At 47.3% G+C, this 27,603-nt stretch overlaps 1 protein-coding gene across 1 annotated transcript in view; it reads left to right on the top strand.

Moving 5' to 3' along the window:
* Positions 1-27,603, top strand: part of DHX37 (DEAH-box helicase 37) — a 1,051,990-nt gene that overhangs the window by 74,551 nt on the left and 949,836 nt on the right. Inside the window, exons 3-5 of the mRNA XM_069620118.1 lie at positions 846-1,012; positions 1,514-1,626; positions 2,319-2,667. Coding sequence (XP_069476219.1) covers positions 846-1,012; positions 1,514-1,626; positions 2,319-2,667 — 629 coding nt within the window. The remainder of the gene's footprint in view (positions 1-845; positions 1,013-1,513; positions 1,627-2,318; positions 2,668-27,603) is intronic.

Genomic DNA, 27,603 nt, shown 5'->3' with positions numbered 1-27,603 from the left:
AAGATACATTTCCAATGTTAGAGCAAGACGACATAATGCCTGCACCAGCACCAAACTGTACATTAGTTAAATATGACTGGCGTTATTTTCTTGTCCTAACCCAAGGACAGAGTGCAGTGCAGCTTATCTTTCATTGCTGTTCTGTGATTAAAATATGTACTGGTTTTGGATAGTGCTCGCAAAGCTAAGCAGAGCTGCATGGGTTCAGTCCTGTCATACACTGCAAACATGTGGACAAGTGGCTTTTCTTTATGGCTGGTTGCTTTCAAGTTATAAATTTGCATGCTATATATCAATGCACATGACGTTTGTCTGACGGATGTGCGGGTAGCGTGACTCAGCCGAGGAGGGGTGGTTACTGTCTGAAGAGGTAGGTTCTGGATAGTTCTCATTCATATGTATAGCAACAAAGCAACTGCTTCCCATAAATCAAACTATCTTGCTGCCAGCTAAGAAGCTCTGGCAGTCTCTGCAGCACTCGGTGCTCAAGCCATACTTTGAGCAGCTCAGGGGGACACTTTCAACCCAACTACTAGAGGAGAGCTTGTTTCTGGGATTTCATCATATGTGCCCCAGTGCATTTGTTAATTTTGATCGTTATGGGCTTCCGTTTATCCCGGGAAAGCATAGGAACTGCCGCTGATTGCATGAATTTGATATGTCTTGGGGAAAGTGATCCCAGGCGGTTGAGTCCTTGTGTGTGTTTTCCAACATATCCCACGGTCTTGGGTTCTCCCATGGCTCACCCATGATCTGTTCAGTCACACAATTCTTTTCTCCCAATGTGCTGCTTGTGGTGGTGTGGGTGCCTGACTGTCACACACTCATATTGGGTTCTTTTCTAGATGACGAAAACCTGAAAGGAGTGGATAAAAGCAACGCCCTAGTCCTTCCGTCAAAGAAAACCACAAAGAAACTAAAAATCCACACAGCGTCTGTGAAGAAGCCTCTGAGCAGAAAGCAGAAGAAAGTCCTTCAGAAGGTTCTAGAGCAGAAGGGGAAGAAGCTTGAGGCAAGTAAAGCAGAACAAATGGTTAATGGTGATGAGCTGAGGGATGGTGGATGTCCCAAACCATCCCGTGCTCACTGGTTCTGGAGTTTGGAGATGGAACAGGGAACTTGAAGATGTAAACATTCTGCCCGTGTTAGGAGCAGCAAAAGTAAATAATGTTGATGCCAGTGGATGCGTAATACATCTGTGAGCACCGGCTCGTTAATGAGGGTGGGGGCACGAAGCTCAAGGTATTGTCGATGGTGGAAACCACATTGTGGACACTGGCTCAGGAGGAGGGCAGGAAGCTTGTGATTCATTTACTGAAACATGCAGCCTTTAGATTTGTGGTATTAAGAAATGAAGGAATGATCAGAGGGAATTAAGAAACCTAATCCACCGACATTGCGGCTTCCTTCATATCCTAATGTTTCATTTCAGCTTAACATTGTCATACTTAACAATGTACTTTTTTAATGGTTGCTTGGCCTTGTTTCTATATAATGGTCTGTTTTTGTTTAGAGGTCTGATATGCTTAATAAACTGAGCCAGGTGCAGATTCCTGAGGCAGAGCTGAAACTTTTGTACACAACGTCCAAGATGGGAACTGGGGATCGACTGTATGTCAACAAACGGTAAGGATCATGTGTTATATGCAACGGGTTCCATCAGTCCTGTCTCTGTTAGTGGCAAAGTGCTCCAGCGACCTGTGCCTTGATGCGAGTGGGCAATGTGTGCCACAGCGATGAAAGGCTTTGATTAGATGGCACCATTCAGTCGGCAACTCTGACATGCTGTGGTGATTGAGTTTGAAAATGTGACTTTTGTTGGGTAGGGCATTAAATAACCAAAATAGCAATGCTGCTATTGGAGGATTCTGACCCCCTCATTCTCTGCTTTTAACTTAACAGTGTACCCCTTAGTCAGTGCTGATGTCCAGCAAGGTCACCTTGTAAAGACTGAGTGAAAGGTTGTGAGACTATCAATTGAAGGGCGCAATACAATCTGGGAAGTGAATGGGTAGCTGCTCCTAATGGGATAACCTTAACACTGAATAGTTGAACTCTCACTTTATAACAATGTTCAGTAGTCGGGTGGAGTCCATACTGCATATCCCCAGGAATCAAGGTGTCTGGGAGGCAGGGCCAAGACAGGTGATGATTAAGAAGATCTGTTTTTGTCACTCGCTGCCACCTGCAGAATTTTCTCTAGGAGGGGACTGACTTTCTGGGCACAATGTCTGCTCTTGGTAGGATTTGTGGAGAGTGGTGGATCAGACATTGAGATCATTGTGTACTTTCTTTATACTGTAAATCTTTCTTCTCAGAACAATGCAGGAAGCAGAGTCCACTGGCCAGGACAAGATCAGCAGCATCTGTGGAGCAAACAAGAGACGCAGACGGCAGTCCCAGCATGAGGAGGTGTCTGCACACAGGGCTGATTCCTCAAGTTCCTCTGATGACTCTGAGGAGGAGGCTGAATACAAAAGGGATGGTGAACAGGATGGCGGATGTTCCATACATTCTGACATGCCTAAAAGTTCAGCAGTGGAACCGCCAAAGACTGTCACACCAGTGCATAATGAGAAGCATCCCAGGAAGAACGAAAGCACCATTCGCAAGCCCTCTTCCAAGCCTGCAGTGTTCATTCCTGTGGACAGAACTCCTGAAATCCAGGTGAGTTTCATGAAAAAACAAACTACAAATGCGATGATGGGTACTGGCGGCCTCACCTGCTTTCCAGTTTCTACCCATTCCTTGCTATGTATTTGCAAACAGTTCTGCTCGAAATCTTTACCCTTGGTTCCTAGAGCAGCAAGTCCAATGTGTGGTGTTTTATGGTGTATTTCTGTGGTATTATCACTAGTCATAGCAATGTTCTCAGCTGTTCCATGCAGCAGTTTTTCTATCTGCCCTCGCCATGTTTTTTGTATTTCTGTAATTTTTTAATTGTACGGATGGTCCAAAAAACACTCCCAGTGACGGCTCAATGATTGTTATTGAAGTATATGTAGGCCCAAGGGCCGTCCCTCTCTCTCTCTCTCTCTCTCGTCTTCTGTCGTACCCCCACCCTAAGGTAGCCTCCCTGACCCCAGGTTAGTAGATACAAATGATTGGGCCCTGCTGTCTAATTCGGTCTTCGGCTAGTTGTGAGGACCTAAAGACAGAATGCCTTCTCTCTCTAAACTTCCTCAGGGAATTCCTATGCATTGGTTATTTTTCTACTGGGATTTGTGACTCATGCCTTACAAATACCCTTTAGGATTCCGTCACTTCATCTAGGTCTCGCCTCCGCCCTGTGTCACCCTCCTTCCACTACTCTGCTATTCCCTCCTCCACTCTACTCAATCACCCTCCTTTCACTCTGTACCATCGGCTACACAATCACTCCTTACACTAATCATTTTAATCACTCTTGCCACACAAACAGGCAGAATCACACAGCATTACCACTTTCACTGACTAGCCAATATTTTACCTTTTAAAATCAACTCCTCACTCCACCGCTCCTTCCTTCCTCCTGCTGATCTTTTGGTCGTTCACCTCCCCCGCCTCCGACCTCACTGGGATTACCACACTTCCCGATGCTTCCTTAAATTCCCCCGTCCGTCCCAGAATTTGAAATATTTTCCTGGCCATTCCGGCCCTCTCTTCCCTAACTGGGGCGCTGATGTGTGACAGAAATTTAGAAAATACAGGTTAATCCCTGCCCACCTCTTCTGCGGAACACCATGGCGACCTGAGAAGGCAAGTGTTAGTGGTCAAGGGCCCTGTTCCGGTTGCCCTCGACGTAATTTCAATGGGAGAGAGTGAGCATTTCTTCCTTCCTTATTTTCAGGTGGTTTAGAGAGTTTATGGCTTGTTGTGGTGGCGTGCTGTAGTCCCTTGGCTGTCCTGGGATGATCTTCCATTGGCCATGTAATAATGCAGCGTCTCCATACTCTTTATCTGGTGTAATTATGAAGCAGTGCCTCACGTTCGCAGGGTTGTCACAGCTTCTTTCAATAGGCCTCTTTCTTGGTGTGGCTGCCTGCGGAGGTGGTTGGGTAGCAATCAGGCATCAGCTCCCTTGTCTTGAATTTGGTGCGTTGCATCTGATCTCGCCCTTTTATGTTCATTCGTGGCTTTCTGGACTGGATGAGTGTACCTAAAAGAAACCGAGACACTTGCAAACATGTAGTATTGGAGGCAATGGTTGATATAAAGATGGTGTTGGGGAGAATGCTCATTTCTGTGCTAATTCCCTTCAACCTTAGAGACCCCCAGCTCTTTTGCTGGACTTTTTAATTTTACCCCTGGAGTGAGTGAGGCCTTTTCTCACTCTCATGTGTTTTGAGCTGATTTGGATTATGTGTTCCGTTTGGTTTTGGTGCCTGGCAAACTCCATAGGCATCTACTTTTGTATGGTGCCCCAAAGCACCATCAGTGCAGTGTCGCAGAGAAATCCTTTAGATTTCTCATGAGGTTTCAATACCTTTTCTTGTGTAAACTACTGTTCCCGAGAATAGTAAAGTGAAATTGACTTTACTTACCTTTTCTCTTTGTGGGTCCAGCACACACCATTTTATGTGGAGTTCTTGGGCGTTACCTAGTCGCCCCTTCTCCTACATCCCCATGCAACATTTTTTATGTTACCCTCACTACTTTAAATGGCTGGTGGCAGTGGTTTAATTTTCCTACCATTGTGTGTTTCTGTCACGATGGCTAGCAAGGTTCCCTGTCCCCCCAGTTCCCCTGCCATTTTTTCTAGTCCCTCCCGACCCCATGCCCGGTTCCGGGATTCACCTGTGCCCTCCTCGCTTACTTTGCCATCACCTGGACTCCAGCGTGCTGCTACCCGCTCGCTGCAACACCCGTTTCGGTGGCGACTCCCATGGCGATTGGAGGATCAGCTTCGTGCCATCGCACTTCCGCATACCAGGAATGCTTCCCACTCTCATAACATGGCTGCGGTTCACGTGACCCAAAAGATACGCACACATGCTGTACCCGCAGGTCAAGTGACCGGAACCTGCGGATCACGTGTCCGAAAGGGAAGAGAAGTGCCAGTATTTAAACGGCCGCATCGGTCCAACCGATGCTTCACAGCTGTTTAATTTTGGACACTGTTCAGCGCTACGTACCTGATTTCTTGATCATCTGGATATCGACCTTGGACTGCCTCACGGATTGGTTTTGGATCTTCCTGGTTTTTGTCTTCTGCATTGCCTATCACGGATCACGGACTGCTTCTTGGACTCCCGCTTGCTTTATCCCTTGGCACTACGTTTACTTGGTTCTTGTTCAGGACTCTGACAACGGGTGGGCCCGGCCCATTAAACCCACATCTGGCCTTCCGGCACTTCCCTCGGAGTAAGGAGGGCCCTTGGAGAATCCCGGAATCCCCCATAGGTATACAGGAGTACCTCACCGCTCCAGTGGGTAACACCGTTCCAGTTGTTTGTGTTTGGCTAGTGGTTATTGTTAGGCGCATAACTTAACCGGTGCTTTCTTTGCAGTGGTCCGGGGTTCGGAGGGTCTGCGGTTCCAGAGGAAGAAGATCTCCCACCTGTGGCCTCAAGGGTTGCACAGGGAGTGTATTTTGTTCCTCCCTGTGTGGCACTGGTGGACAGAAGACTCTCCTGACTACACGACAGTCAAGACACAACAGTTCCTACCTCTGTTCAAGCAGTTATAAATAAGCATTCTTTAAAAAGGGCAGTGTGCAACAATAAAAAAACACTTCATAACACGTTCTCAGAATCAAGATAAGCAAGTAGATGCCCTTTAGAGATGCTTCATACACACTTCCTACACCCTTGGCTGACATCAATTGCCAGGACAGTAATGGAATTTATATATCACTTTTGCACTTAGTAAAATTCGGAGATTGTGGAAAGGTTAAGGGAAGGAAAAAGGTTAAACAGGTTCTGAGAACATGTGAGCACTGTTACATCTCCCAATGAAGTCTTGATACAACCTTTCCCAGCAATATTAGTTAAAAACCAATGCATCACCTATGAGGGACAGTTGCAATCAAAGTCAATGGTTTAGAAGAGTCTGCAGGGAGCCAGGACAGCCAAAGTTAATTTGGAACAAAGTCTATGAAGCTGAGGCACTTAGATAGCAGAAAGTCTTGCACAAACGTAGAGTGTTTGTTGTAGAAAATCACTGTTGGGCCACAAGCTGTTACACTTGTGAAAAGTTAGAGCTAGAATAACTCTAGAAAAGCAGCTACTGCAAATCTCAAGCGAGACAAGCAAGCTACAGACCAAGAGGTAAGTGCCCCTTAGTCAGAACAGTACCTTAGGTTGGAAGAAGAGGATCTAGCTGGCTTCTATCCTGGTTGCAGAGTTGCAGATCCTGGGTTCCTGGGCCTCAGTCATGGGGACAAGAGGGAGGACGTCTGGAGGATTCCTGCACTGCAGTTCGAAGGTCAGCAGCAGCTGCGGGATCTTTTCAGTTCAGCGGCACTCACGGTTTCAGCTACCGGCAAAAAGCACCACTGCAGATCTTGGACACTGAATGGGCATCCTTCACTCCCTGAGTCTAGCACTCTGGTGAGGTGACTCGAGCTTGGGTCGTCCTGCTTTGGAAGGGTCCTCCGGATCTTCCTGGAGCTTCAGTCCGGCTTAAAGACTTTGCACTCGACTACGGATTTCTCAACCCCTGGAACTCGGCTCCAGCAGCAGCAAAGAAGTACAGCCAGTTGGGGAAGGTCTTCCAGCAAAGTTAGTCTTGGGGTTAGTTGGTCAATTTCACTTTACTACTCTTGGGAACAGTCGTTAACCCAAGAGAAGGTATTTAAACCTTATGGAAATCCAAAGGATTTCTCTGTGGCGCTGCACTGAGGATGCTGTGTGTCACCTACACAAAGCAGATGCCTATGAAGTTTGTCAGACTCCAAATACAAAGGAAACACATAGGGTTAAAACTAAAAAGTCCTAAAGTCCAGCAAAAGAGCTGGGGGTGTCTAGGGTCGGAGGAATTTAGCACTGAATTGAAAATCCGCCCTAACACTACCCCATGTCAGAAACAAACAATCTGAGGGACCACGACATGTGAAGGACCATGTGTACAATGAATGTCACTCTAGGGATAGTATTACTGGGGCGCCCTGTCGAAATCCCTTTTCGAGTTTCAAAAACAAATAATGTAATACTCTGCGGCTAGATAAAAGCATCAGAAATACGATTACAGTGAGTAATGTATCCCATATGTACATTACAGTATACATTTATTATATTTATGATAAGGAAGGTAGATACTTAGTTCACTTAACCAACACACACAGGAATTCTTAATACTTTTCCAAGGGCATTGATTCAACGGTAGTTGCTCTCGGTACATTGTTACAGAGTTTGACTCTAATGACAGTTCTGCTGTATTATCGGTACCACCACGCACTTGCGTTAAGACAACGAAATACAGTAATTGTATTTTGTTAGCAAAAACACAGAGGATAAAGTCTTTTAGGAAGGAAACCGGTTGGTTAATCACACAGCTGCAGAGCTTAACGTTCTAGAGACACTTTTTGGCCAAACTATTGCTTTAAAAGCCCAAATCCTAACTATACAAAAAAGTCAGTGTAGGAGTGGATTCAAAGCCTTGAGATGCCACAGAACAGCAAAGGTTCCTCAGGATACTTTTAGTCTCCTGGTAAAGATACTTGGCAATTCAAAACAAAGAGGAGGACCCTGCAAAAAGACTCCCTAAAGGAACACAAACCAGCTTCTTGGGTCAGACGTAGAGTGGACACTCTAGACCACTCTTCACGCACTTCAGTCACTCTGGAGGGACTTCTCGGTTCAAGGTAAGTTATACCTTTCAACCCCACAGTACCTTGGGTTAGAAGAAATGCACGTAGCTAGATTCTCCTCTTTGCAGCAGTGACGAACACGGTCTCCTGATTCCTCGCTCTGGTGATGAAAGGAAGGACTCTGAATGGGATGTCTCAGCAGCAGTCTCGAGAGGCGTCCCTTGACACGGGTTTCTTCAGTCTCCCTGGCCAGTCTGCGGTTTTGGTGCCTTTTTATCAGCACCAACAAAGTACGGTTTTCGCCTGGTCAATCTTCTATTCTGGAGTCCTGCACTCTGGTGAGGGGATTTGGATGAGTCCGAACGTGTCTCTGGAGGTTCACCTGGATCTCAGCAAAGACCGGACAGATTCAGCCTCAACGTTGCACTGTAAATGGTTGGGAGATCTCCTTGTATTCGCAGTCTGCAGCTCTGGAAATGCACAGCACCTCGGGAGATGGCTCAAGGTGTAGTTCGTCTCAGGGCTGGTTGGCCCCATGAGCCAAAGGAAAGAAGGTGTCCTCTTCGGAGTTCCTCTGTCGAGTAAAAAACATATTTGTCTGAGGGTGGTAGGCAGTTGAACACTTGTAAGTGATGCCACAGGTTTTCCACATGCCTTGCATGTAGTAGGACATACAATTTGACCTCCTATTAGACGCCTTAGGAAATCCTACTCTGGTAAAAATACCAAGTAGGGCCTTAGCCACTGCCTGAGAAGTAACAGTTCTCATTGGAATAACTTTAGGGTACATAGATGTATGGTCCACTACAACCAATATTAATAGTTTGCCTGAAAAAGGATGGCTTAGGGGACTGACGATGGAAATCCCCATCCTCTCAAAAGGAACTCCACTACTGGGAGAGGCACTAAAAGGGCCACTTTATTGGCTCCACTTTTACCAGATAACTGGCAGGTGTGGCAACTCCTACAGTGTTTCTCAATTTCTGCACCCATCTTGGATCAGTAAAAGTACAATGATATCCTCTCGTTGGTCCCCCTACAGCTTAACTGACCAGCCAGGGGGACTTCATGTGCTAACTGTAGGAATTTGGATTTCAATTCCTGGGATACCACCAGTCTCTTGATGCACTCTGGAATAGACTCCATAGGCTCACTGTAGAGGAGTCCATCCTCCCAGTACAGCCTATGCTTCCAAGTATTTTGCCCTTCACTCTGGGAAGCTGCCTGCTGACAGACCTTCTAGAGAGGGATCCTCTCTGTCCCCTACTGAATCTGTCCTTGAGGGTCCACCTTCTGCAAGGAAAACCTGCAGCTCAGGGTGGTCTCTTGTATCTAGATAATCCAGACAGGGTTGAATCTCCTCCACCTCCGACTCATCAGATTGTTCTTCTGGGGATTCTTCTGGCACCAACACAGCCTCAACTGGTGGTGGGGTCACAGGTGTGACCTCTTGTTTCTCTAATACAGCAACTTTCTTCCTTGGGGAAAGTTTGGGCTTGGGGACCTTCTTTCATTTGGAGGATCTGGCTTTCGCTTTGGTCTCAGTTGGAAGGTCTCTTCAGGTTGCCTACCTGCCTTTCCTTGTCATCTGCCTTCACTTCTTAGAGGGGGCCTTTGGGGTGCTGTAAGGTGCACTCGGGGCCTTCACGTCATTGCCCAAGAGCCCTACTTGATGGCACCTCAGACTGGACACTCTCAGAGATTTTAACAGTCATGCCATTACACTTAGTGATAGCTGGCAGTATGGGACACATTTGGACTGGACCTCCTGCTAACTTTGTAAGCCTTTTGGGAGCCCTGGCAACTTCCTCATCTTCAAAGAAATTTTAATCTACCACAGTTATACTAGCCCCAGTGTCTCTAATGACAGGGGTGTCCTGACCATTTACAAGTACACTGTCTTTATAATACTCTTTAGTATTATCAGGAATGGAATTATAGACCTTCATGTTCTGTTGTTCCCACAGTCACAGAGATACTAAAGAAACTAGCCTGAGCACCAATGGGTTCTTCAGCTTGATGGTGAAATCTAGCCCCTGTCAAAATGTGTGAATGCTAAACTGACAGAGGTGATCCTGAAGGTTTACCCTTACATCTGGGATCTCCTTTCACATGGTTGTCAGACCCACAAACCACACATTTCCCAAATGTCTTTTAATAATAATAATAATTCTTCAGCATTTATGTAGCGCTACACATCCATGGGCATCTGAGCGCTGCTTGTTATTACCCACGGTGTGTGGTGCTCATTTATCGACCTCGGAAGGATGAAAGGCTGAGTTTGGCTCTACTCGCTATGCTATCAGACCGGCATGATGGATTGGGGGTTTCTGATATCCTCTCTCTGGTGTGCGCCCAGAGGTTTCACTAGCCCTACAAGGTTGTTTAGAGGGAGATTTACCCTTGTTATGTTTGTGGCCCTCCTTTTTTATGCTTTTTCCCATCCCCTCTCTTATGAGGAGCCCAAGCATCCTTGCGAGAAGCCCTGTTGGCCACCGACAAGTCAGCAGCTATTGCTAGCTTCTTGGGGTCCAGTTCCTTAGAGTCAGCAAGGGCAACAGACATACCAAATACTTTCTAGCGTGAAGAGATATCTCCTACCATCACAGGTGCTCACCTTGTAGCCTTTAATCCACCTGTTACGGGAGTTTACCTAAAGTACTGCTAGTAGTAAGTCTTTAGTAGGTTTCCCAGTGGTTTGTAGATCTCCAACTCTTAGTATCAGTCTGTATTAGCTCAGTACCTTAGTAGTGTGGCAGAGCAATTAGGCTTATCTTAAGAGGAAGATGTGAGCTGTCGGTAAGTACTATGAATCTTAGCTAGACAGGCACAACAAAGAAGCACTTATAATTTATATAAAAGTATATATTTCTTATATTTAAACCAGAATCACTTTAAATACTTTAGACGTTTACACTAGAACACTTTGTAACACTTGAGAATACAATTCAACGGGCACTTTCACTTTTGTGTTTGTTCGCGGTTAAATTTGTAGCAACGCTAGAAAGGGAAAAGACCATGCTATCGTAGTATCGGTTATTGCGTAGTCGTCCGGTTTTCAACGGTTTATACGGTAATGCATTTACTCTGCAAACACATATACTAAAGTCACTTAAAGGGAGGAAAATGGTTATTTAGCGTAACATGAGCTTGGTTTGAGGATCTAGAGAGCGTTTCTTCGCCTAGTAAGTCCTTAAAGTCTCAAAACGCAACCCTAGCTAAAGGAAGTTCGGAGGGGGCTCAAAGTCTTGACGAGCAAAGAAATACAAAGAGTTCCTGCAGAGTTCTTCCAGTCTCTAGTGCTATCAAAGCAACAAATTAACAACTGACAAGAGAGACCCAAAAAAGGACTTGATGAAGGGACACAAGCAGCGGCTTGAGTCGGATGTGAGAGGGGGTTGCCCTGGACATCTCTGTGTGTATTCCAACGCTCTGCAACGACTTCTTGGAATCGGGTAAGCAATATCTTTTTCCCCACCGTACCTTAGGTTAGAAGAACATGTTTGTGCTGAATGCTCATGATGTTGCAGCTATGGACCAAACCCCTGAATTCCTTGGTCTGATGACTGAAGGAAGGACAAGGACGCGCTCTTATCAGCAGCAGTTTCGAGGGAGGATCTGGGGCATGAATTTCAGAAACTTCTTGGTTCACTCTGCAGTTTTCTGCAGCACCAACAAAGGGCACGGATTGCCCGGTCAGTCCTCTTCGCTTCCTGCAATCCCATAGATGAAAGGGTCTGGCCGAGTAGTTTCGGATCTCTGGAGTGTCCATACGGGTTCAGCAAAGGTTTGGATGGATTCAGCCTTTCCACGACAATGCACTAGAAATGGGCAGCATGTCTCCTGGTATTGGGGTTCTGTAGCTTTGGAAACTCCTAGAACCTCGAGAGAAGGTTCAATCCAAAGTTAGTCTTGGGACTGGTTGTTGCCAAAGGGAAGGCGTCATCCTCTTTGGAGCTCCTCTGTCGCACAAAAAAACAGGGTCAGGACAGCAGTGGTCGCTTCACAGTATTGCAAAGGGTCTGAAGGCATCTCTGTTTGTTTTCTTCTTCGGCTACTTCAGTTTCCAGTGGTCGACTTGCTTTTCACTCCAGAAGCCTCACCTTTTATACAGTTCCAGCACACACTCCTCTGAAATCTGTCAGCATTTTACAGAAAGGGGTGTTGGGCTGTCCAATCAGGACAGCCAGAACCCCTGTAGGAGCTGGTCCTATTCAGGCACTCTGGCAAAGGAAATGGGGGGTGTAAAACTCCTCCCCCACTTGCTGCCTGCCCAGACACTCTGGAGCCTTGGCGGGGACACCCAAGCGTTCCTTCTAAAGACAAAACACACACACTGACCTCCCCCTCCCAGGACGGTAGAAGAAGGGCCAACAATGAACAACCACACTAGTAATGGTGTAAAAAGAAAGGAGGCCCCTAGTTGGTACTTGGGTTCCCCTATTGTGCACTACCGAGGCTATGGACTCAGCCTGTGGTATAAAAAACGACACAATAGTTGGTAGAACACGACCACTGCCACCAGCCATAGCTAGGAGATTGTCTATGTGAGTAAAAAGTCACAGGAGCATAGAGAAGGGGGAGATACTAGATAACCCTTTGGCCCTTCACTGAAGGTGGTGTGTGCCATCTCTTGGACTATAGTGTTTCGGGAGAGATATTAACTATCTCTTAAGAACTGTAGTTACTTGAGGATATAGAAAAAAGAATAGATAATTATAAAGAATAGAGTTCCAAAGCACAGAGCCCACAAGGATGAAAGAGTGGATAAAGACTCCACTCATTCGTGATTGTAAGAAAAAGGTCCAGAAGTCCAGAAAAGGTGCTTGGGGGGGTCTTTCTAGGAGAGGGGATGAAGTATAAAAATTATAACTCTCCCTAACACCACCCATCAGGCTATCACACACCCAAGTGACCCACAAGTTACCATCTCTCTTTTTGTGGTCCCTAAACCTTTTTAGGTATTGGGAAGGGATCTTCCCAAACCTGGCTATAGGAGCAGTTTTTGCCAACTGGTAATCTTGTCTATCAATATCATTCAACCCCATCACAGCCTTTCTGGGGGAACCTAGAGATTACCCGTGGAATAGACTCACTTTCACATTAACTTTGCACTTTACTTCTAAACTGAAATGTACCCAGCCAATCAAGAATATCAGTTTTAGCATCAGACAAACTCACCAAATCTTTGACACGCATTACTTTTTCTCCTGACCTGTCACCTGCTCCAAAGGCAATACCGACTCTGCTTCACCAAGAAGAGAGTCCACATTCAAGCTTGTGTCTCTGCGGCATCCAACAACTCGGCCAAACTCTTTAAAATCTGCAAGGAGCTGGACAACCCTGCTGCAGTCTCCCAGGCTCTTTGTAATGCCCTTGCCTCTCACTTTATCTCAAATACCAAGGACATCCTGGCCACCCTCTCCACCTCCTCTCCCCTCTCCGTCTGTGCCTGTTGACCCACCTTCAGCCACCACCCCCCCCATCCTCCTTCTCGTCCTTTCCTCTTTTCTCCCCTGATGAGGTCGCTAGACAAGTCCGATCTATGAAAGCCTCATCAAAACAGGTCCATCCCTGTTCCTCTAAAACCATCAAGGACCACATTGACACCCTCGCTCCGGCCCTTGCTGATTTTTGCAACCACTCCTTTGCTTAAGGATCCTTCCCCTCCCCTATGTAGCACTCCCTTGTTCATCCTCTTCTCAAGAAACCCACAGCTGATCCATCTTGTTTGTCTAACTATGGGCCATTTTCCATTACTCCCTTTCTGGGCAAACCCCTGGAAAGGTTGGTCATCCCTCAGCTTAACCTTCTTTCCAATTGTGTTGGTTGTCTCCATGACCACCAGTCTAGCTTCAGAGCTGCCAGAAGCACGGAAACTGCTCTCCTGAACATCTGTGAAGATCTGCTCTCCAACCTTGACTCTAAAATTCCCTCTGTCCTTTTCCTTCTCGATCTCTCTTCTGCCTTCGACACGGTCAACCATACCATCGTGCTCAATCGTCTCCCGTGATAACCTGGGTATCACTGATCAGGCTCTGGCCTTGTTGACCTCTTTCTTCTCTGATTGACCCTCCCAGGTCTAACTTGGGTCCTTCCTATCATCTATCTTCCTCTCTACCTGTATTGTTCCCCAGGGGTCTAACCTCTCGGCCTGGCTTTTCAACGTATACCTGGAAAAACTCGCCCACTGCATTGCCATTTTCTGCTAAAATTTCCAGTGCTACGCTGATGACCCTCAACTCATTTTCAGGCTGCCCTCGGCCACCTCCTCTCCCTCTCTCATCTCTGATTGCCTAACTGCCATTCAAGATTGGTGTCCCGCCAATGATCTCAATCTGAATGCCAGCAAGACGGAGATCCTCCTCATCGACACACCTTCACCATCCTTTCCCCTCACTCTCTGGCCGGCCTCCCTTGGCCCTCCTCCTACCCCTCCTCCTACCCCCACTTGTCACCTCCTCTTGGCTGATTTTCGTCTCTCTCCCCTGAATCTGGAGTGAGGGCCTTGAGCTCGTGGTCTGGGGGACCTCCTCCCCTTTTGTGTCTTCCTACTTTTCTGTACGTTGGGGGGGCAAGAGCCCCAATCCGCCTATGCTGGACTGGCTGTTTTGAGGGCTTCCTGGGCGAGTCCCGTCCGCACCAGTGCTTTCTCTGCTGTGCTGCCCTCTCTCCCCGGCCCGAGGCTTCCTGCCGTCTTGTGGGCTGGATTGTGTTGTTTGATCTTATATTTATTTTTATTTCAGTCCAGGCAGGCTCTAGTCGTGGGAGGGGAGGTGGGGTGAGATTGCCTGCTAATGGCATCTACTGCGCACCAAATTGAATCTGTGGTGCGTCTGTTCCTTTTTCTTCTCCCCCTGCCCCCTCTTCCATTGTGTTACCGCTTCTTCATACGCTACCCACCTGGTCCTTCGCCCGGTCTCTGGTGCGTGACTGTCGGGGCCTCCTCTAATTACCCGGGTGGTGGGGGATGACTGTGTCCGGCTTCCTGGTGGTCTGTCCTGGTACCTGCTTTTGTTCCTTGTGTTCCAACTCGGGCCGCTTTGTGGCTCACCCCCTGCCTGGGTGTCCAGGACTGCCGTGTCCCTGCGCCATGTTGTCTATTGCCGGGGGGCGGGGGAGGGCGCTCTCTTCCTTCTGCCTAGCTCTGCTTCCCCTTCGAGGGACGTTATGACCTCTGGTGCTCCCGAACGCAGAGATAGATGGTTCTTCTGGGAGTCCTCCGAACGGCTGCTGCCCCCAAAACTCCACCTACTTGAGCGGGGTGAAGTCATACGCCTCCTGGTCACTGATCTATCGGGCCGCCGTCTTATGCCTGTCCTCCAGGATTCGGGCCGGTTCCTCCTCCGTGTTGCAGGCTTGTGCTTTTCGATCCTCCCTCAGTCCGCTGTGCTCTCTATGTTCGCCTCACTACTGTCTCCGGTGCATTAACTGCGGGCCACCTCTCTGTTTCTTCTGAGTACATTGCGTCCGCGTCGTATTTGCGCCGGTATCCGATGGCCGTTGAGTGCCCCCGCCATATCGTGTTTCACTGTTACATCGCTTTGTGCATGACGTGCTAGATTTTCGAGTAGTACCCCCAGTGTGATATTACCTGGAAGAGTATATTCCGATGCCCTGGTTTCCAATGCTTAATTTGGTTCTTTATAGTTGCGGCCCGGCGGGAGAGACATCCGGTCACGTCTCCTACCCGCGGCCGCCATCTTAGAATCCTCATAAATATATATTTGTATATACATTTATTAAGTGTTTCTTTGATGTGCATTACTAACTAGGTTCAGTGTACTTGCCTACAGCTCGCATCTTCCTCTCATGATAAGCCTGACCACTCTGCCACTGTACCAAGGTTCCACGAGTAGTACAGAATGATACTAAATGTTGGGGATCTACTAACCTTTGGGATAGTTTTGTAAAGTCTACTTCACAGTGGACTGTGGGTAACTCCCCTAACAGTGGTGTTACAGCTCGTGGGATTTGTGTGGGTTGGATTACATTGATTCCTAGTTGTATTGTATTCAAAGAATCCATCCTCGAGGCCGCTGTACTGTGAAATTACAAAACCATGTCCACAATTAAAAAAACATAAGGCAGAAGCTCTTGTACCCCTTACTATTGAAAAACTGAATGAATTATGTAAAGAAAAATGTCTTAGTACTAAAGGGAAAAAAAAGAAATTCAGAGTTAAACCAAGGTTTGTTGTATTTCCAAGTGTCTGAGTAGGCCTGTTACCCCTACTCGGAGATTTGATCTGGAAAATAATGATGGTGAAAGTGTAACCCTTAGCCCTCCTCTTTCAGAAAGTGAGGTAGTTGATGATGTGGATGAAAATGTGATCATTAAACCACCTCCCAATGCTATGACCATCCCCTACCTATGACTGACATGTCGGCTGCGCTGGTTCTAGAAATAGAGAAAATGAGAATGCAGCTTGAATTTAGGAAACTGGAGATTCAGTCCGAGGTGAGGCAAAGAAATTATAAAGGAACTGTAACTCAGGGAACAAGAGATGCAGCATGAGCTTGACATGAAAAAGTTGTCCCCTGATTCCACTTCTGTTTTAGAGTCCTCCATGTCTGACACCTCCAGGAAGGTTTGCAGCCTTCCTCTGACTCAATGGTCTCAGCGGCAGTTTTTTAACCCCTCGTCTTCATCCTCCGTTCCACTGGATAACGAAGGGAAGAAGTTAGATGCCATGGGGAGAAAGGTGATCTACTCAGCAGCATCAACAGTCAAGGCAGCTAACGCACTTGCAATCCTGGCCAGATATGACAGGGATTTGTGGTATAAGATGGCCCCGCTGCTGGAGATTCTACCTGATGACAAGCTGCTTGATGCGCTTTCCATCCTCCAGGAGGGGGAGGTGGCGTCAGACCATGCCCTCAGTGTGGCCCTGGATGTCATGGACACGGGGTTCCGGTAGATGGGGACCAGTGGCTGGCTGAAAGTCACCAACTTCCGTCAGGAGGTCCAGACGAGGGTACCAGACATGCCCTTCGACAGGGACGACCTCTTTGGGAAGGCCGTCAGTGAATCATTGCAGGCCATTAAGACGGACACGGAGACTGCCAGTTCACAAGGCACTTTTCAACATCACCGGCCTTCCTTTCGTGCCGTGCCCCCGGTGGGAAGTCCGGCAGATCTTCAAAAGGTTTTGGTGTGGGGGTCCTCTTCGTACCGCCAGCCCTTCCGATCCGACCCAGCCGGCCTACAGAGGCCTTTCAGTGCCGGTGGCCGACGTCTCTCCCAAGGTGGCACGCAGGCCCTGAAGCAAGGTTGATCTGGCCAGGACGTCAGGGCCCCACCCATGCACCCCGGTGGGAGGCCAGCTGGTGGGCTTTGTTAGCGAGTGGAAGAATATTTCCACCGACCGTTGGGTGCTGGATGCTCTCGCCCACAGAAACACTCATAGAGTTCCAGCAAGGTGTCCGCGGATACCTCTGGTGGCCCGGCAAGAGCAGCACATCCCTCAGCTCCTGCAGGAGGTATGGGCCATGATAAGAAAAGCGGCGATAGAGCCGATTCCAAAGTTTACTCCAGATACTTCTTGGTAAAGAAGAAAACCGGGGGCTGGAGGCCCATTCTAGACCTGCTGTGCCTCAACAAATACCTCAAGTCCCAGATATTCAGGATGGTCACGTTGCAGCAAGTGGTTGGCTAACTGTAAGAAGGAGACTTCCTGAAGTCGCTGGATATGGAGGACGCACGCATACTTCCACGTCCCCATTCGAGAAGAGCATTGAAATGCCTGCGCTTCAAAGTGCATCAATTCAAGGACTGAAGTCGGCGCCCAGGGTGTTTACGAAGTGCTTGACACCAGTGGAAGTCCATCTGCGTCTAGGAAGGGATACATGTGTACCCGTACATCGCAGGAGGGGTGTGTCTGCAGCAGCACCCTTGAGTCGTGAAATGTCAGTTACGGTCCTGGGAACCATGGGAAGGCCTTGTCCAAGGCTTCCATCTCCAGGTAGCTCTCTGGCTTTATAACACACTGTCATCGGTTGGCAAACTGACCGCTGCCCGGCCGCCCAAGAGCCCATTCCACCAGAGCGATCGCTGCAACGACGGCGTTCCTGTCTCGTGTGCCCCTGCTGGACATCTGCAGGGCTGCTACGTGGAGGTCTAAGCACACCTTCACGAGATTCTACTGCGTTGACAGGGATTCCAGGGAGGAATCCAGGGGTCAGCCAAGCAGTGCTACGCAACCTATTCGCTTGAAGGGGTGCCTGTTCCGGGGGTAAGAGTAATTGCTCTGTTGAGCCTTGCCACCTTCCGTGGTTGTATAATATTGTACTACTATGTATTCTTTATTCATGGGCATGTGAAGCCATGCCAGACCCCATGCTGAAGAAGGAACAAGTTACTTACCTGCAACTATTGTTCTCCAGCATGGGTCTGGCATGGATTCACATGCAAACCCTCCTGCTGTTCCCCCTGCAGCTCTTCTTGGTCATGCTGCCACTTTACGTGCTTACCAAATCTGAAGATGACTGCCAGAGGAGGGGCTTAGGTAGAGGGCAGTCATTGGCTGGGGGCAGTATGACCCAGAGCTCAGGGATTGGTTTAGAGGACAAATAGAGTGTGAAAGTGAAACTGCTTTTTCTTTTACTGAGGATTCCCGGCCTGATGACTGGGAATATTCACAAGCATGTGAATCCATGCCAGACCCATGCTGGAGAACAATAGTCACAGGTAAGTAACATGTTCCTTAGTTTTGGTTTAGGTAGGAAAATACCTCTTAGACTAGTGATAGTGAAGCATTTTTCCAACTCCTTTCTGATTTACTAAAATTCTTTATCCCAAAACATAAAGTTGCTGTGTCCGTATCTAATTCCTGGCTCCTCATATTTGCCTTCCTCCTACTCACCTCCCTGCTTCTCCTTCCACTGTCTCTCCCCTCTCTCCCTCACACTTCTTCTCCTGATGTTCCTCTCGCTCTCTCTCGCTCTTTCCCTCTCCACACCTCCGCCCTCCGACACCGATATTACTGTCTCTTGCCCACTATCTACTAATACCTTCCCCCTCCACACTCCATTAGACACTACTGCACTCTGCTCCCTCTACTCCCTACTCCACTCTCCTCTTTCTACTAACTGCTACATCTCGTCCCCTTTCTCCGTTTGCTCACTAGTACGCTCTCCTCCCCCTATTCTCTACCACCACTACACCATCTCCACAATCTCCTCCCTCCTTTACTCTCCCACAGGGGCTGGGGTACAATTGCGAAAACATATATAACTGGATTTAGGACCCGCCCCTTTTCACCGGCGAGTCCGCCGTTCACAAAAACAGTCAATTCTTTTTTTTGGTAAACTTTATTTACACAACATTCATAATAAATCTCAATACAATCAGCGCATATCAAATTACGCATAGAAAATAATACAAGAAAAGCACAGCATTTTACACAGTACTACGTACACAGTGAGATATACAATACCCTAAATCCCCAACATCTCAAATACATCTCTCAATTACCCCCCCACCAAACAACTATAATGCCAAGTTAAAACAACTGCTAAAATCTACCCCATATTTTCCTAACAAAGCCAATTTACCAAGTCTCTTATACATCACTCTCTCCATATTTGCCAATTCATGCATCTCAGACAACCACGTCTCAACATTCAATGTCAAAGCATTCTTCCAGTTCCTCAAGATAATTCTTTTACCAGTCATCGCCCCTCTGAACAACCACTTCTTCTCACTTTGAGTGAGCTCATCCAAAGACTCATTCCCCAATATGATCACCCTAAAATCCAAGACTGGGAGACCAACAATCACTTCATCACACACATGTCCAATCTCACCCCAAAACAGTCTCACCTGCCTACAATCCCATAGCAGATGTTCCAGCGTACCGATCTCACTCGAACACCTCCAACAATCTGCACTCTCCAACATCCCTCTTTTGCACATTCTCTCAGGCGTCCAATAAATTTGATTACGAATTTTAATCCGTCTCGATCTTTCCGTGAGTCCCAGCGAGCACAACTTCACATTCTCACACATGTTTTGCCATAAGCCCTCTGTGATATCCATTCCGATTCTCCTGCCCCATTCCTCTCTCAAAGAATCATTCCCCTGATAACACGACACAAACGCTTTATACAGGCGACTGGCCAGACCCCACCCGAACCCACCAAATTCCTTGCAAACTGATCCAATGCAATTTTCCTCTCCAAATCCACAACTCCAATCGCACGTTTAAGCTTCACAAAATCAGAGGGTCTAAAGTTTTCAATACCATATTGTTGCTGCAATTCCCATGCATTCATCCAACGACCATTTGTAAACAGATCAGCAACCCACCTCACCCCACCCAAAAACCAATCTGCCCAAAAGACCACCTTGCCATCTATTTTGATAGCAGGATTTAGCCACACCGAGGCACCGGGCTCCCTCAAAGCGTCCACCTTCAAATAACGACCCAAGCCCTTCCAGGCGCTCCTCACGTCATCCATCAACAAATCATGTCCGCAACTCTGTCTGGAGACCGAAGTCAACACAGCTCTTGAAGTAAGAGGCCCATGGAAACTGGTTTCAGCCTCTACCCAAACATCCTGCACGTCCTCCACAAATGGAACCAAAAATTCTGAAAAGAAAGCCAGGTGATATGCCCTGAAATTCGGCACCCCAAGACCGCCCCTATGCAATGGCAATTTGTACCATCCACAATTTCAACCTCGGGAGCTTCCTATCCCACAAGAACTCCTGCAGCATCCTGTCCAACTCTCTTCAAAAAGTCTCGGGGAACATCAAAGGGATCATGCTCAAAACATAAGTAATTCTCGGGGTAGATATCATCTTTAAGGCATTCACCTTACCCCACAAAGAAAGATTCATAAGACACCATCTCTCAAGGTCCGTCCTCCAATCACTACACATGACCCGCGCATTTTCCTTAACCATGTCCCTTATCTCCTGAGTAAGCCAAACCCCCCAAATACAGCAATTTATCCGGGCACCACCTGAAGCCCAAGTCCACCACAAACCTCCTATCAACAGAATGCGTCAAAGGCATAATCTGATTTCATCCTATTAATTTTATTTCCAGAACAATGATGAAACTCCTCCATAACATCCATCAACGCCGGTATAGATTTCTTAAGGTCACTAAGGACTAAGAGCATGTCATCCGCAAACAGCCAAATCTTCTGCGCTATCCCCCAGCATGAATGACCAACCACATCCTCAGCCCTCCTGATAAACTCGGCCAGTGGTTCCAAAGCCAACACAAACAGAAGAGGTGACAGAGGGGACCCCTGCCTCGTACCTCGCTCCATTTTAATCCTCCCCAACCTCATACCATTGGTGACCATCTCCGCAGTCGGCTCACTATATAGCAACCTGATCCATGAAACCTCATACCAAATCCCATCTTGCCCAACACAGTGTAGAGGAAGTCCCAATTCACTCTCAAACGCTTTCTCCGCATCCAATGACAAAACAGCGCTATCCCCCTCCTGACCACTCGCTTTCGATACAACACTCAAAATCTTCCTAATGTTACTGGAGGTCTTCCTACCTTTCACAAAACCAGATGTGATCCACATGTATCACGGACGGAAGCAGGCGCTCCAACCTCCAACATTCAATTCCTGAGTTTGTTGAGCGTTCGCGCTCAGCGTCTTTGTTGCCAGCAGGATGAGTGCAGCGTTCTTTATCCACTTTGTTGCTGCCTCTTTTCTCTTCGATGCGTAGCTACTTTGGGTGTCCACCGCTAGGTGTCCTGGTCCTTTGGAATCTTTTGGAAAGGCAGAATACTAGCTAGCATGGTGCGCAACTGGTATGGAGTAAGAGTTGGCAGTACTTTACATTTCCATACAAGCACAGGTAAAAGGGACAAAAACAGGGCCCTCCCACCTCCCTCACCCTGACTGTCTCTAGGTAACCCCATAGTACACCTCCTGCCTCAGGTTAAGGGGGATCCCCCAACCCTTCTTGATATGGTCAGGTCCATGACCCTATGTCGCATATCTTGATGATTTGGGCATTCATACAGAAGTGTTGGACACCTGGAGAAAACCCCCCTTTGTGTTTTCCCATCCCTGACCTGGTTTGCTTTATGAATGTCCTTCTTTGTTGTAGATACTCCTCTAGTTCCTGTAGGTGTTTGATGCAATTCCTTACCACTTAATATACTAAATAGGCCCACTACCAGTTGCACCAGAAGCTCACTGTCTATAGAGCCCTGGTTCTCTCTAGGCTGTACTAGTGCAACAGCCTCTTTCTCAACCTGTCTTCCTCTCCGGCCTCTTCAACTAATCCAGAACAGGACTGCAAGACTTATCCTTGACCTCAAGCCCAGGGACTGTAGCACTTCAGCCCTGAAATCTCTTCACTGGCTCCTGGTGGCTGCAAGGATCCAGTTCAAGACGCTCTGCATCTGCCACAAGGCTTTTTCGGGCCGGGGCCTGCACTACATCCAACTCTCTCTTCCAAAATATCTTCCTTCGCGAGCCCTTCGCTCAGCTACCTCCAACTCTCTTAGAGTCAGAAGGTTCTCTGGAATGGCCTCCCTGCCCTTCTCAAACTTGATCCGGACCACCTGGAAGCAGGTCAAGACCTTCCTTTTCTCCTCTGCTTTCTCTCCCTCCCTCCCCTGCTGACCACCTGTCTGCAGCGCCGACTGGTTGCCTGGCTACCCTCAGAGTCTCACTGGGTATCCAGTTCCTCCATGATCAGTCTCCCCTGCTGACTGTGCCCTTAGGGACTGTAACTGTAATCTCTACAGTCCCCTGTCTCATGCACTTAACCAGAGCCGCGTTGCCCTGGCTGCACCTACCCAGAGCAATGCTGCTCTGATTGCACTTCCTCCTCCCTCTCCCTGACACTTCCCCCTTCTCCTTTCCCCCCTGCACTTGGCGTTGCCGTGCTTGCATGATCTGAATGACACAAGGCCTAGTAAGATCATTATGTCTGTCCTCCCTCGGTCTTCCCTGCCTTGTCTTGTTGCGCCTAGAAACACTTGTGCACAGGCGCGTTATATATGACTTTGATCAAATAAAAGATTATTTTTAAAACTCATTTATTTTTATTGTCAGATGCATCATTACCTTGTCTTACCCGAGTGGGCGTACATTTAGCTTTGCAGTGGGTAGGGTGTCTGTGGCCCTTTACTGTCTTTAGCATAGACTCTGTCCTGCTATTTTTAACCCAAAGTACTCATTTGACTTTAAAGATATTCTGTGTGCGATTTTTGTTGTTGTTGTTTATATTGAAGCATATCTTTTTTTGGTAACTGTTAGGTAGAATTCTCAAAAATGTGTTAATTCCCTTCTACCTTAGAGACCCCCAGCTCTTTTTGCTGGCCTTTAGGACTTTTGATCTCTCATGTAATTTTAATGTGATTTATTCTCTGTTTCTTTTGACTCCATAGGCATCATCTTTACATTGTGTCATACAGCACCTTCAGTGCAGTGATACAGGGAAGTCTCTTAATTTCCCAAAGGTTTAAATACCTTCTCTTGGTGAAACTATTGTTTCCAAGAGCAGTGAAGTGAAATGCACTTTACTTACATTTTGTAACTTTCTAGACCCAGCATGCACTTAGAATAGGGTGCTGGAGGGGTTACTTTGTATCCCCTTTGGCTAGCTTGTCGTGTAACATTTTTATGGTACCCTTTCTACAATTAATCGCTGGTGGCAGTGGTTTACTTTTTACTACCAATGTGTGTTTTTACCGCGGGCTGCGTTTGCAGCCATGGTAAAGCACCCATGGGTCCCCATTTCCTCAATATGGCCCGGTATTCTTTTTTCGCCATTTCTTATCAGGAAGGTCCTTCTTGAGATTTACTATGCGCGCAAAACCAGGTTTGGTCCCTTTGTTCGTTTTGTCTTTGGCGGGATTCACAAGTGAAGCCCACCTGTGGCTCCAGTATGTCTGGCAGGGGCAGGAAGTGAGGGAGGTGCCCAAAACTCCCTGTGCTTAATCCCCTTGGTTACAGGAATGCACCCAAAGGTGATTGGCCGGCTGGCTGTCCGCCAAGGACAGCCGCCACCATGCTGTGTGAGTGAAAGCTAGGCTGGAATGAATCGGAGAAACCTGCATAAAAGGCGAGGCTTTTTGGCTTGGAAGGCAGAGCCGACCACTGGATGAATGAATCCGAAGAAGAACTTGGAAGAGACGCCTGCTGCAACTCCAGGACCGTTGGTTTGCCTGGTGAAGCCCTGCTGCTGTGCTGAAGCTCCGAATTTGCCTTGACTACAGAAGCCCTTCAAGGACGACTTCACCCTTTTAGTTGATCGGACCAATCAACTTCAAATTAAGCCCATCTGGACATCCTCTTGTCACGCTGCCGGCTCGCAGGTCCTGCTTGCGTCTTTTGAACGCTTGGCGGCGCTGGCAGCGCCATTAGATTGTTCCATTTCGAGTTCCTTCCTTTCTGGTTTGCGGTCTAGTCTTTTGTCCAGTCTGTTTTGTTTCCGTATTTGGTCCCTCCTTCATTTCCGATTCGGCGCGTTGCAACTGTTGCTTTCTGCTCTGTTGCTGTACTCCGCTCCGTTTTGTGCTCACTGCATTGCTACCCGTGTTTCTCCTGTCCCCTTTTTTTGCTCTCTCTTCTCTCCTCTGGTCCCTGAGTATTTCGCTACTCGCCTCTTCCTGCCCTTCCTTTCCCGTTCGCTCTTGTTCTTACCTTTCTCTACATTTTGTGCTGTTCTTTCCTTACCTTCTGACTCCTGTTCCGTGCTGCCTCCCCTCGTTCCTTTCCGCTTTTCTTCTCTCTTGGTTAGTTTTTCCTCCATTCAGCGTACCCACCCCTCAGGTCGCACTGCCCAGTGCTCCTACTTTGTGCCTTCCTCATCGCCACGTCCTCAACGTTCTACTGGCCGGAGAGCTTCCTGCTGCTGCAGTATCCTATACATCCTGATCCTCTGAGAACTGACTTCAACCACTTCGCCTCTGGGTTCAGACCATCCAGGACTACCTTGCCATACTATCCAAGCCACTTACCATCAAATCCGGAACTATTCCAGCTTACCCATCGTTCCTCTGCAAAAACCCATTCGAAGATGTTTTTTTTAAGCAGTTGCTTTTTTTCCTCTTCGTTTGGTCTCTGCGCGAGAGGGCTCCCCGGCTTCCCTGTTTGACAGGGAATCAGGGTGGCTTCTTACCGCGGAAGACAGTTTCTCTTCACAAAGAAGAAGAACATCAAGAAAAAGTCACATCGGCGTGAAATCTCTTTGGAAGAGACAGGTGAGGGGGAAGGGGAGGTGGACATAGATATTGCTGACGTACAACCCATTACTGCTGAGCTTGATACCTCTCAAAGCTGGTTGCATTTTCACTGCTACTGCTGTTGGAACCGAAGAGCCAGGGAGAGGAACACCACATCATGTGCGTTGCTTTTAAGTCCGACCAGAGCACTAGGAAGATCCTCTGGACTTCCCCGATGCAGGACTGACCAAGCCTGAGCCACCTCAACAGAGTGCTGGACGCCCGAAGCAAGGAAAGTCTGAAGTGGTATCCGAGAACCGCTGTGTTGCTATTTGCTGTCAGACACGAGGAGCTGAAACACTGAAGAACCGCTGAATTGAAGTTTGCCCATTGCTGCTACTGACTTTCCCATTGCAGAGCAGGCGTCCCCAGACGTCGTCCCTCTTGTCCCCACAACTGAGGCTCAGGAACAACAGGATCTGCAGAGCTGCACAGGAACAGAAGCCAGCTGGAACCTACCTCTTGTTTTGTAGCTTTACTTGCTCTCAGTTGAGACCTGTCTTGGTTACCTTGCACATTTGCTAAAGCTTTGCCCCTCGCAAGCCTCCCAGCTTGTGGCCCTTCAAGTGGTCTATTTTCTATAAACATTGTGAAAAACGTTGCAAGACTTTTTACCTACCTGCAAAGAAGATCTTCAGCTCCCTTAGAGATTGTGCAATTAACATTGACTGTCCTGGCTCTCTGAGAGACTCCTCTTTACCTCTGACTTTGTGCTTTGGCCTTTCCCCCACGAAAGGGTTAATTTACTCTGCTTTGGAAGTTTTATTTTAAAGTACTTACCAGTTTGTGAATGATTTCTTAACCTTTGTTATCGTTTACACCAAACTCAGTATTGCTCTAAATGTACTAGTGATAAATCAATGTCCACAGTGTCCTAGCTATTTAAGTCACCTGTGGGCATAGGACGTGTCTGTCTACCATCCCCAATGAGTATCATCTAATTTCGAGAAACTAAGAGTGTGTTCTGAAGTGTATTTTAATTGTTACATATATTGCTCCCTTTTGAAGAAGGCTTATACAACTGACTGTGAAATAAATTAATAATTGTTTTATAGAGAAACCTTGAGGTAAGTGTTTATTTGAATAACTGTACTGTGAAACTCTGTGTCACAACATTACTGCTCACATTGATCCATCTTGAGAGGAGCCTGGCTGCTCAGCCACACTACCAACCTGTGTAGTTCAGACTTCTACCAAAGGTTGGGTCCCTATTGCCAGGAGGTCATGGTTATTGTAGTGCACCCAAAGGGTACTGCACATAATCTTCCCAAACAAAAAGGTATTTTTGTGTAAAGATCGGTGAGAGAACCTGAGCCTACGTCCGTCGTTGATTGTTGAAAACTCTGTTTTAGATAATTGTTAATAAAACAGTACTTAGCCATCTTCCTGAGTTGGTTCTGTTATTTGGAGTCAATAGTTATTCTGTGTGACCCCATCCATTGCATGCACTTTCCTAAAGGGCCCTAAACTCAACTTTCCATGGCTTTGGAAGCCCAATACCTGGGGAAGCTCGACCACTTGTGTGGCGCCAAAACCACAAAGAGCCGCTGAATCGACGGAAATCCATTGTTGCTGAGGCCCTCTGTCGAGTGCTGCCGCATGAGCCCACCAGACGTCCTCCCTTTCGTCACCACGACCAAGGACCAGGAACAAGGCTCTACCGCATTGCATCTTGAAGGCAACCAGTTCCAACACTTTCTTAATTTTCAAGGTACTGTGGGGCTTGGGGTATTTTATCCTTTTGCCATCTGGGGTGCTTCCTACCCTTTTTTGGGAGTGTTTCCTAACCCAAGACCAAATTGACCACAATTTACCTGCATTGGCCTTACAGCTTGTGCTTTCTAAAGGTGACTCCTCTTGAGTTGCTGTGATTTCTCTTTTGAACACTGACTATTTAAGAAAATGTTTCTAAGAAGAAGAACACCAGAACTTTGACTTTGTCCATTGACTTTGGCTGTACTTGCTTCCTAAAGGCCTCCTTCTGAACCTATTGGCTTTGGCAGTGCTTGTTACCTTACAGGTTTTACATTTCGAACTATTTAATGCTGGGATAAGTGACTGGCTGCATCCCTTTTGGGGGAATAACAGTTCATTTAACCCATCAGTCTGTTTTGAACTAACCCTAACTTTTCCTTCCTGAAAAACTCAATATTGCAAAGGTGATACTATATAAATGTTATACTGACCTCAAATGACGAAAGCTCTGGGTGCTGGAACGTGTAAAATACGAATGAAATACTCACCTGCTGTATTGTTCACTTTTTTTAATTGAATACTAGCATGGAATTAATGTTACAGCTAATTGCTGCTTATTAAAAAATGCTTTAAATATCTTTGTGTGTAAATAAATAATTTATTATAACCTTGTGTGTAAGTGTTTACTTGGATACCTGTATCTACTGGTTTAGTTGTACATCTCTACAGCTCACATTATCCCTCTTAAGATGGGCCTGGCTGCTCAGTCACACTACCAACTTGTGTAGTACAGGCCTATATTAAAAGGTGGGTCTAATACTAAGTAGATAAGTCTTGTGTAGTCCTGCACAAGTTGGGCTGCACTAATTCTTACCTAACACCCTCTCACAAAGCGCATCGGACACTCGTCGCATCTCTTTTTCCTCGCAAGTCCAGTTAATTGGTGATTCAAACTTGCCAC

Source organism: Ambystoma mexicanum, chromosome 10 (assembly GCF_040938575.1).
Source record: "Ambystoma mexicanum isolate Mex_15411 chromosome 10, UKY_AmexF1_1, whole genome shotgun sequence".
Classification (NCBI taxonomy): Eukaryota; Metazoa; Chordata; class Amphibia; order Caudata; family Ambystomatidae; genus Ambystoma; species Ambystoma mexicanum.
This window is presented reverse-complemented; position numbering and strand designations above follow the sequence as displayed.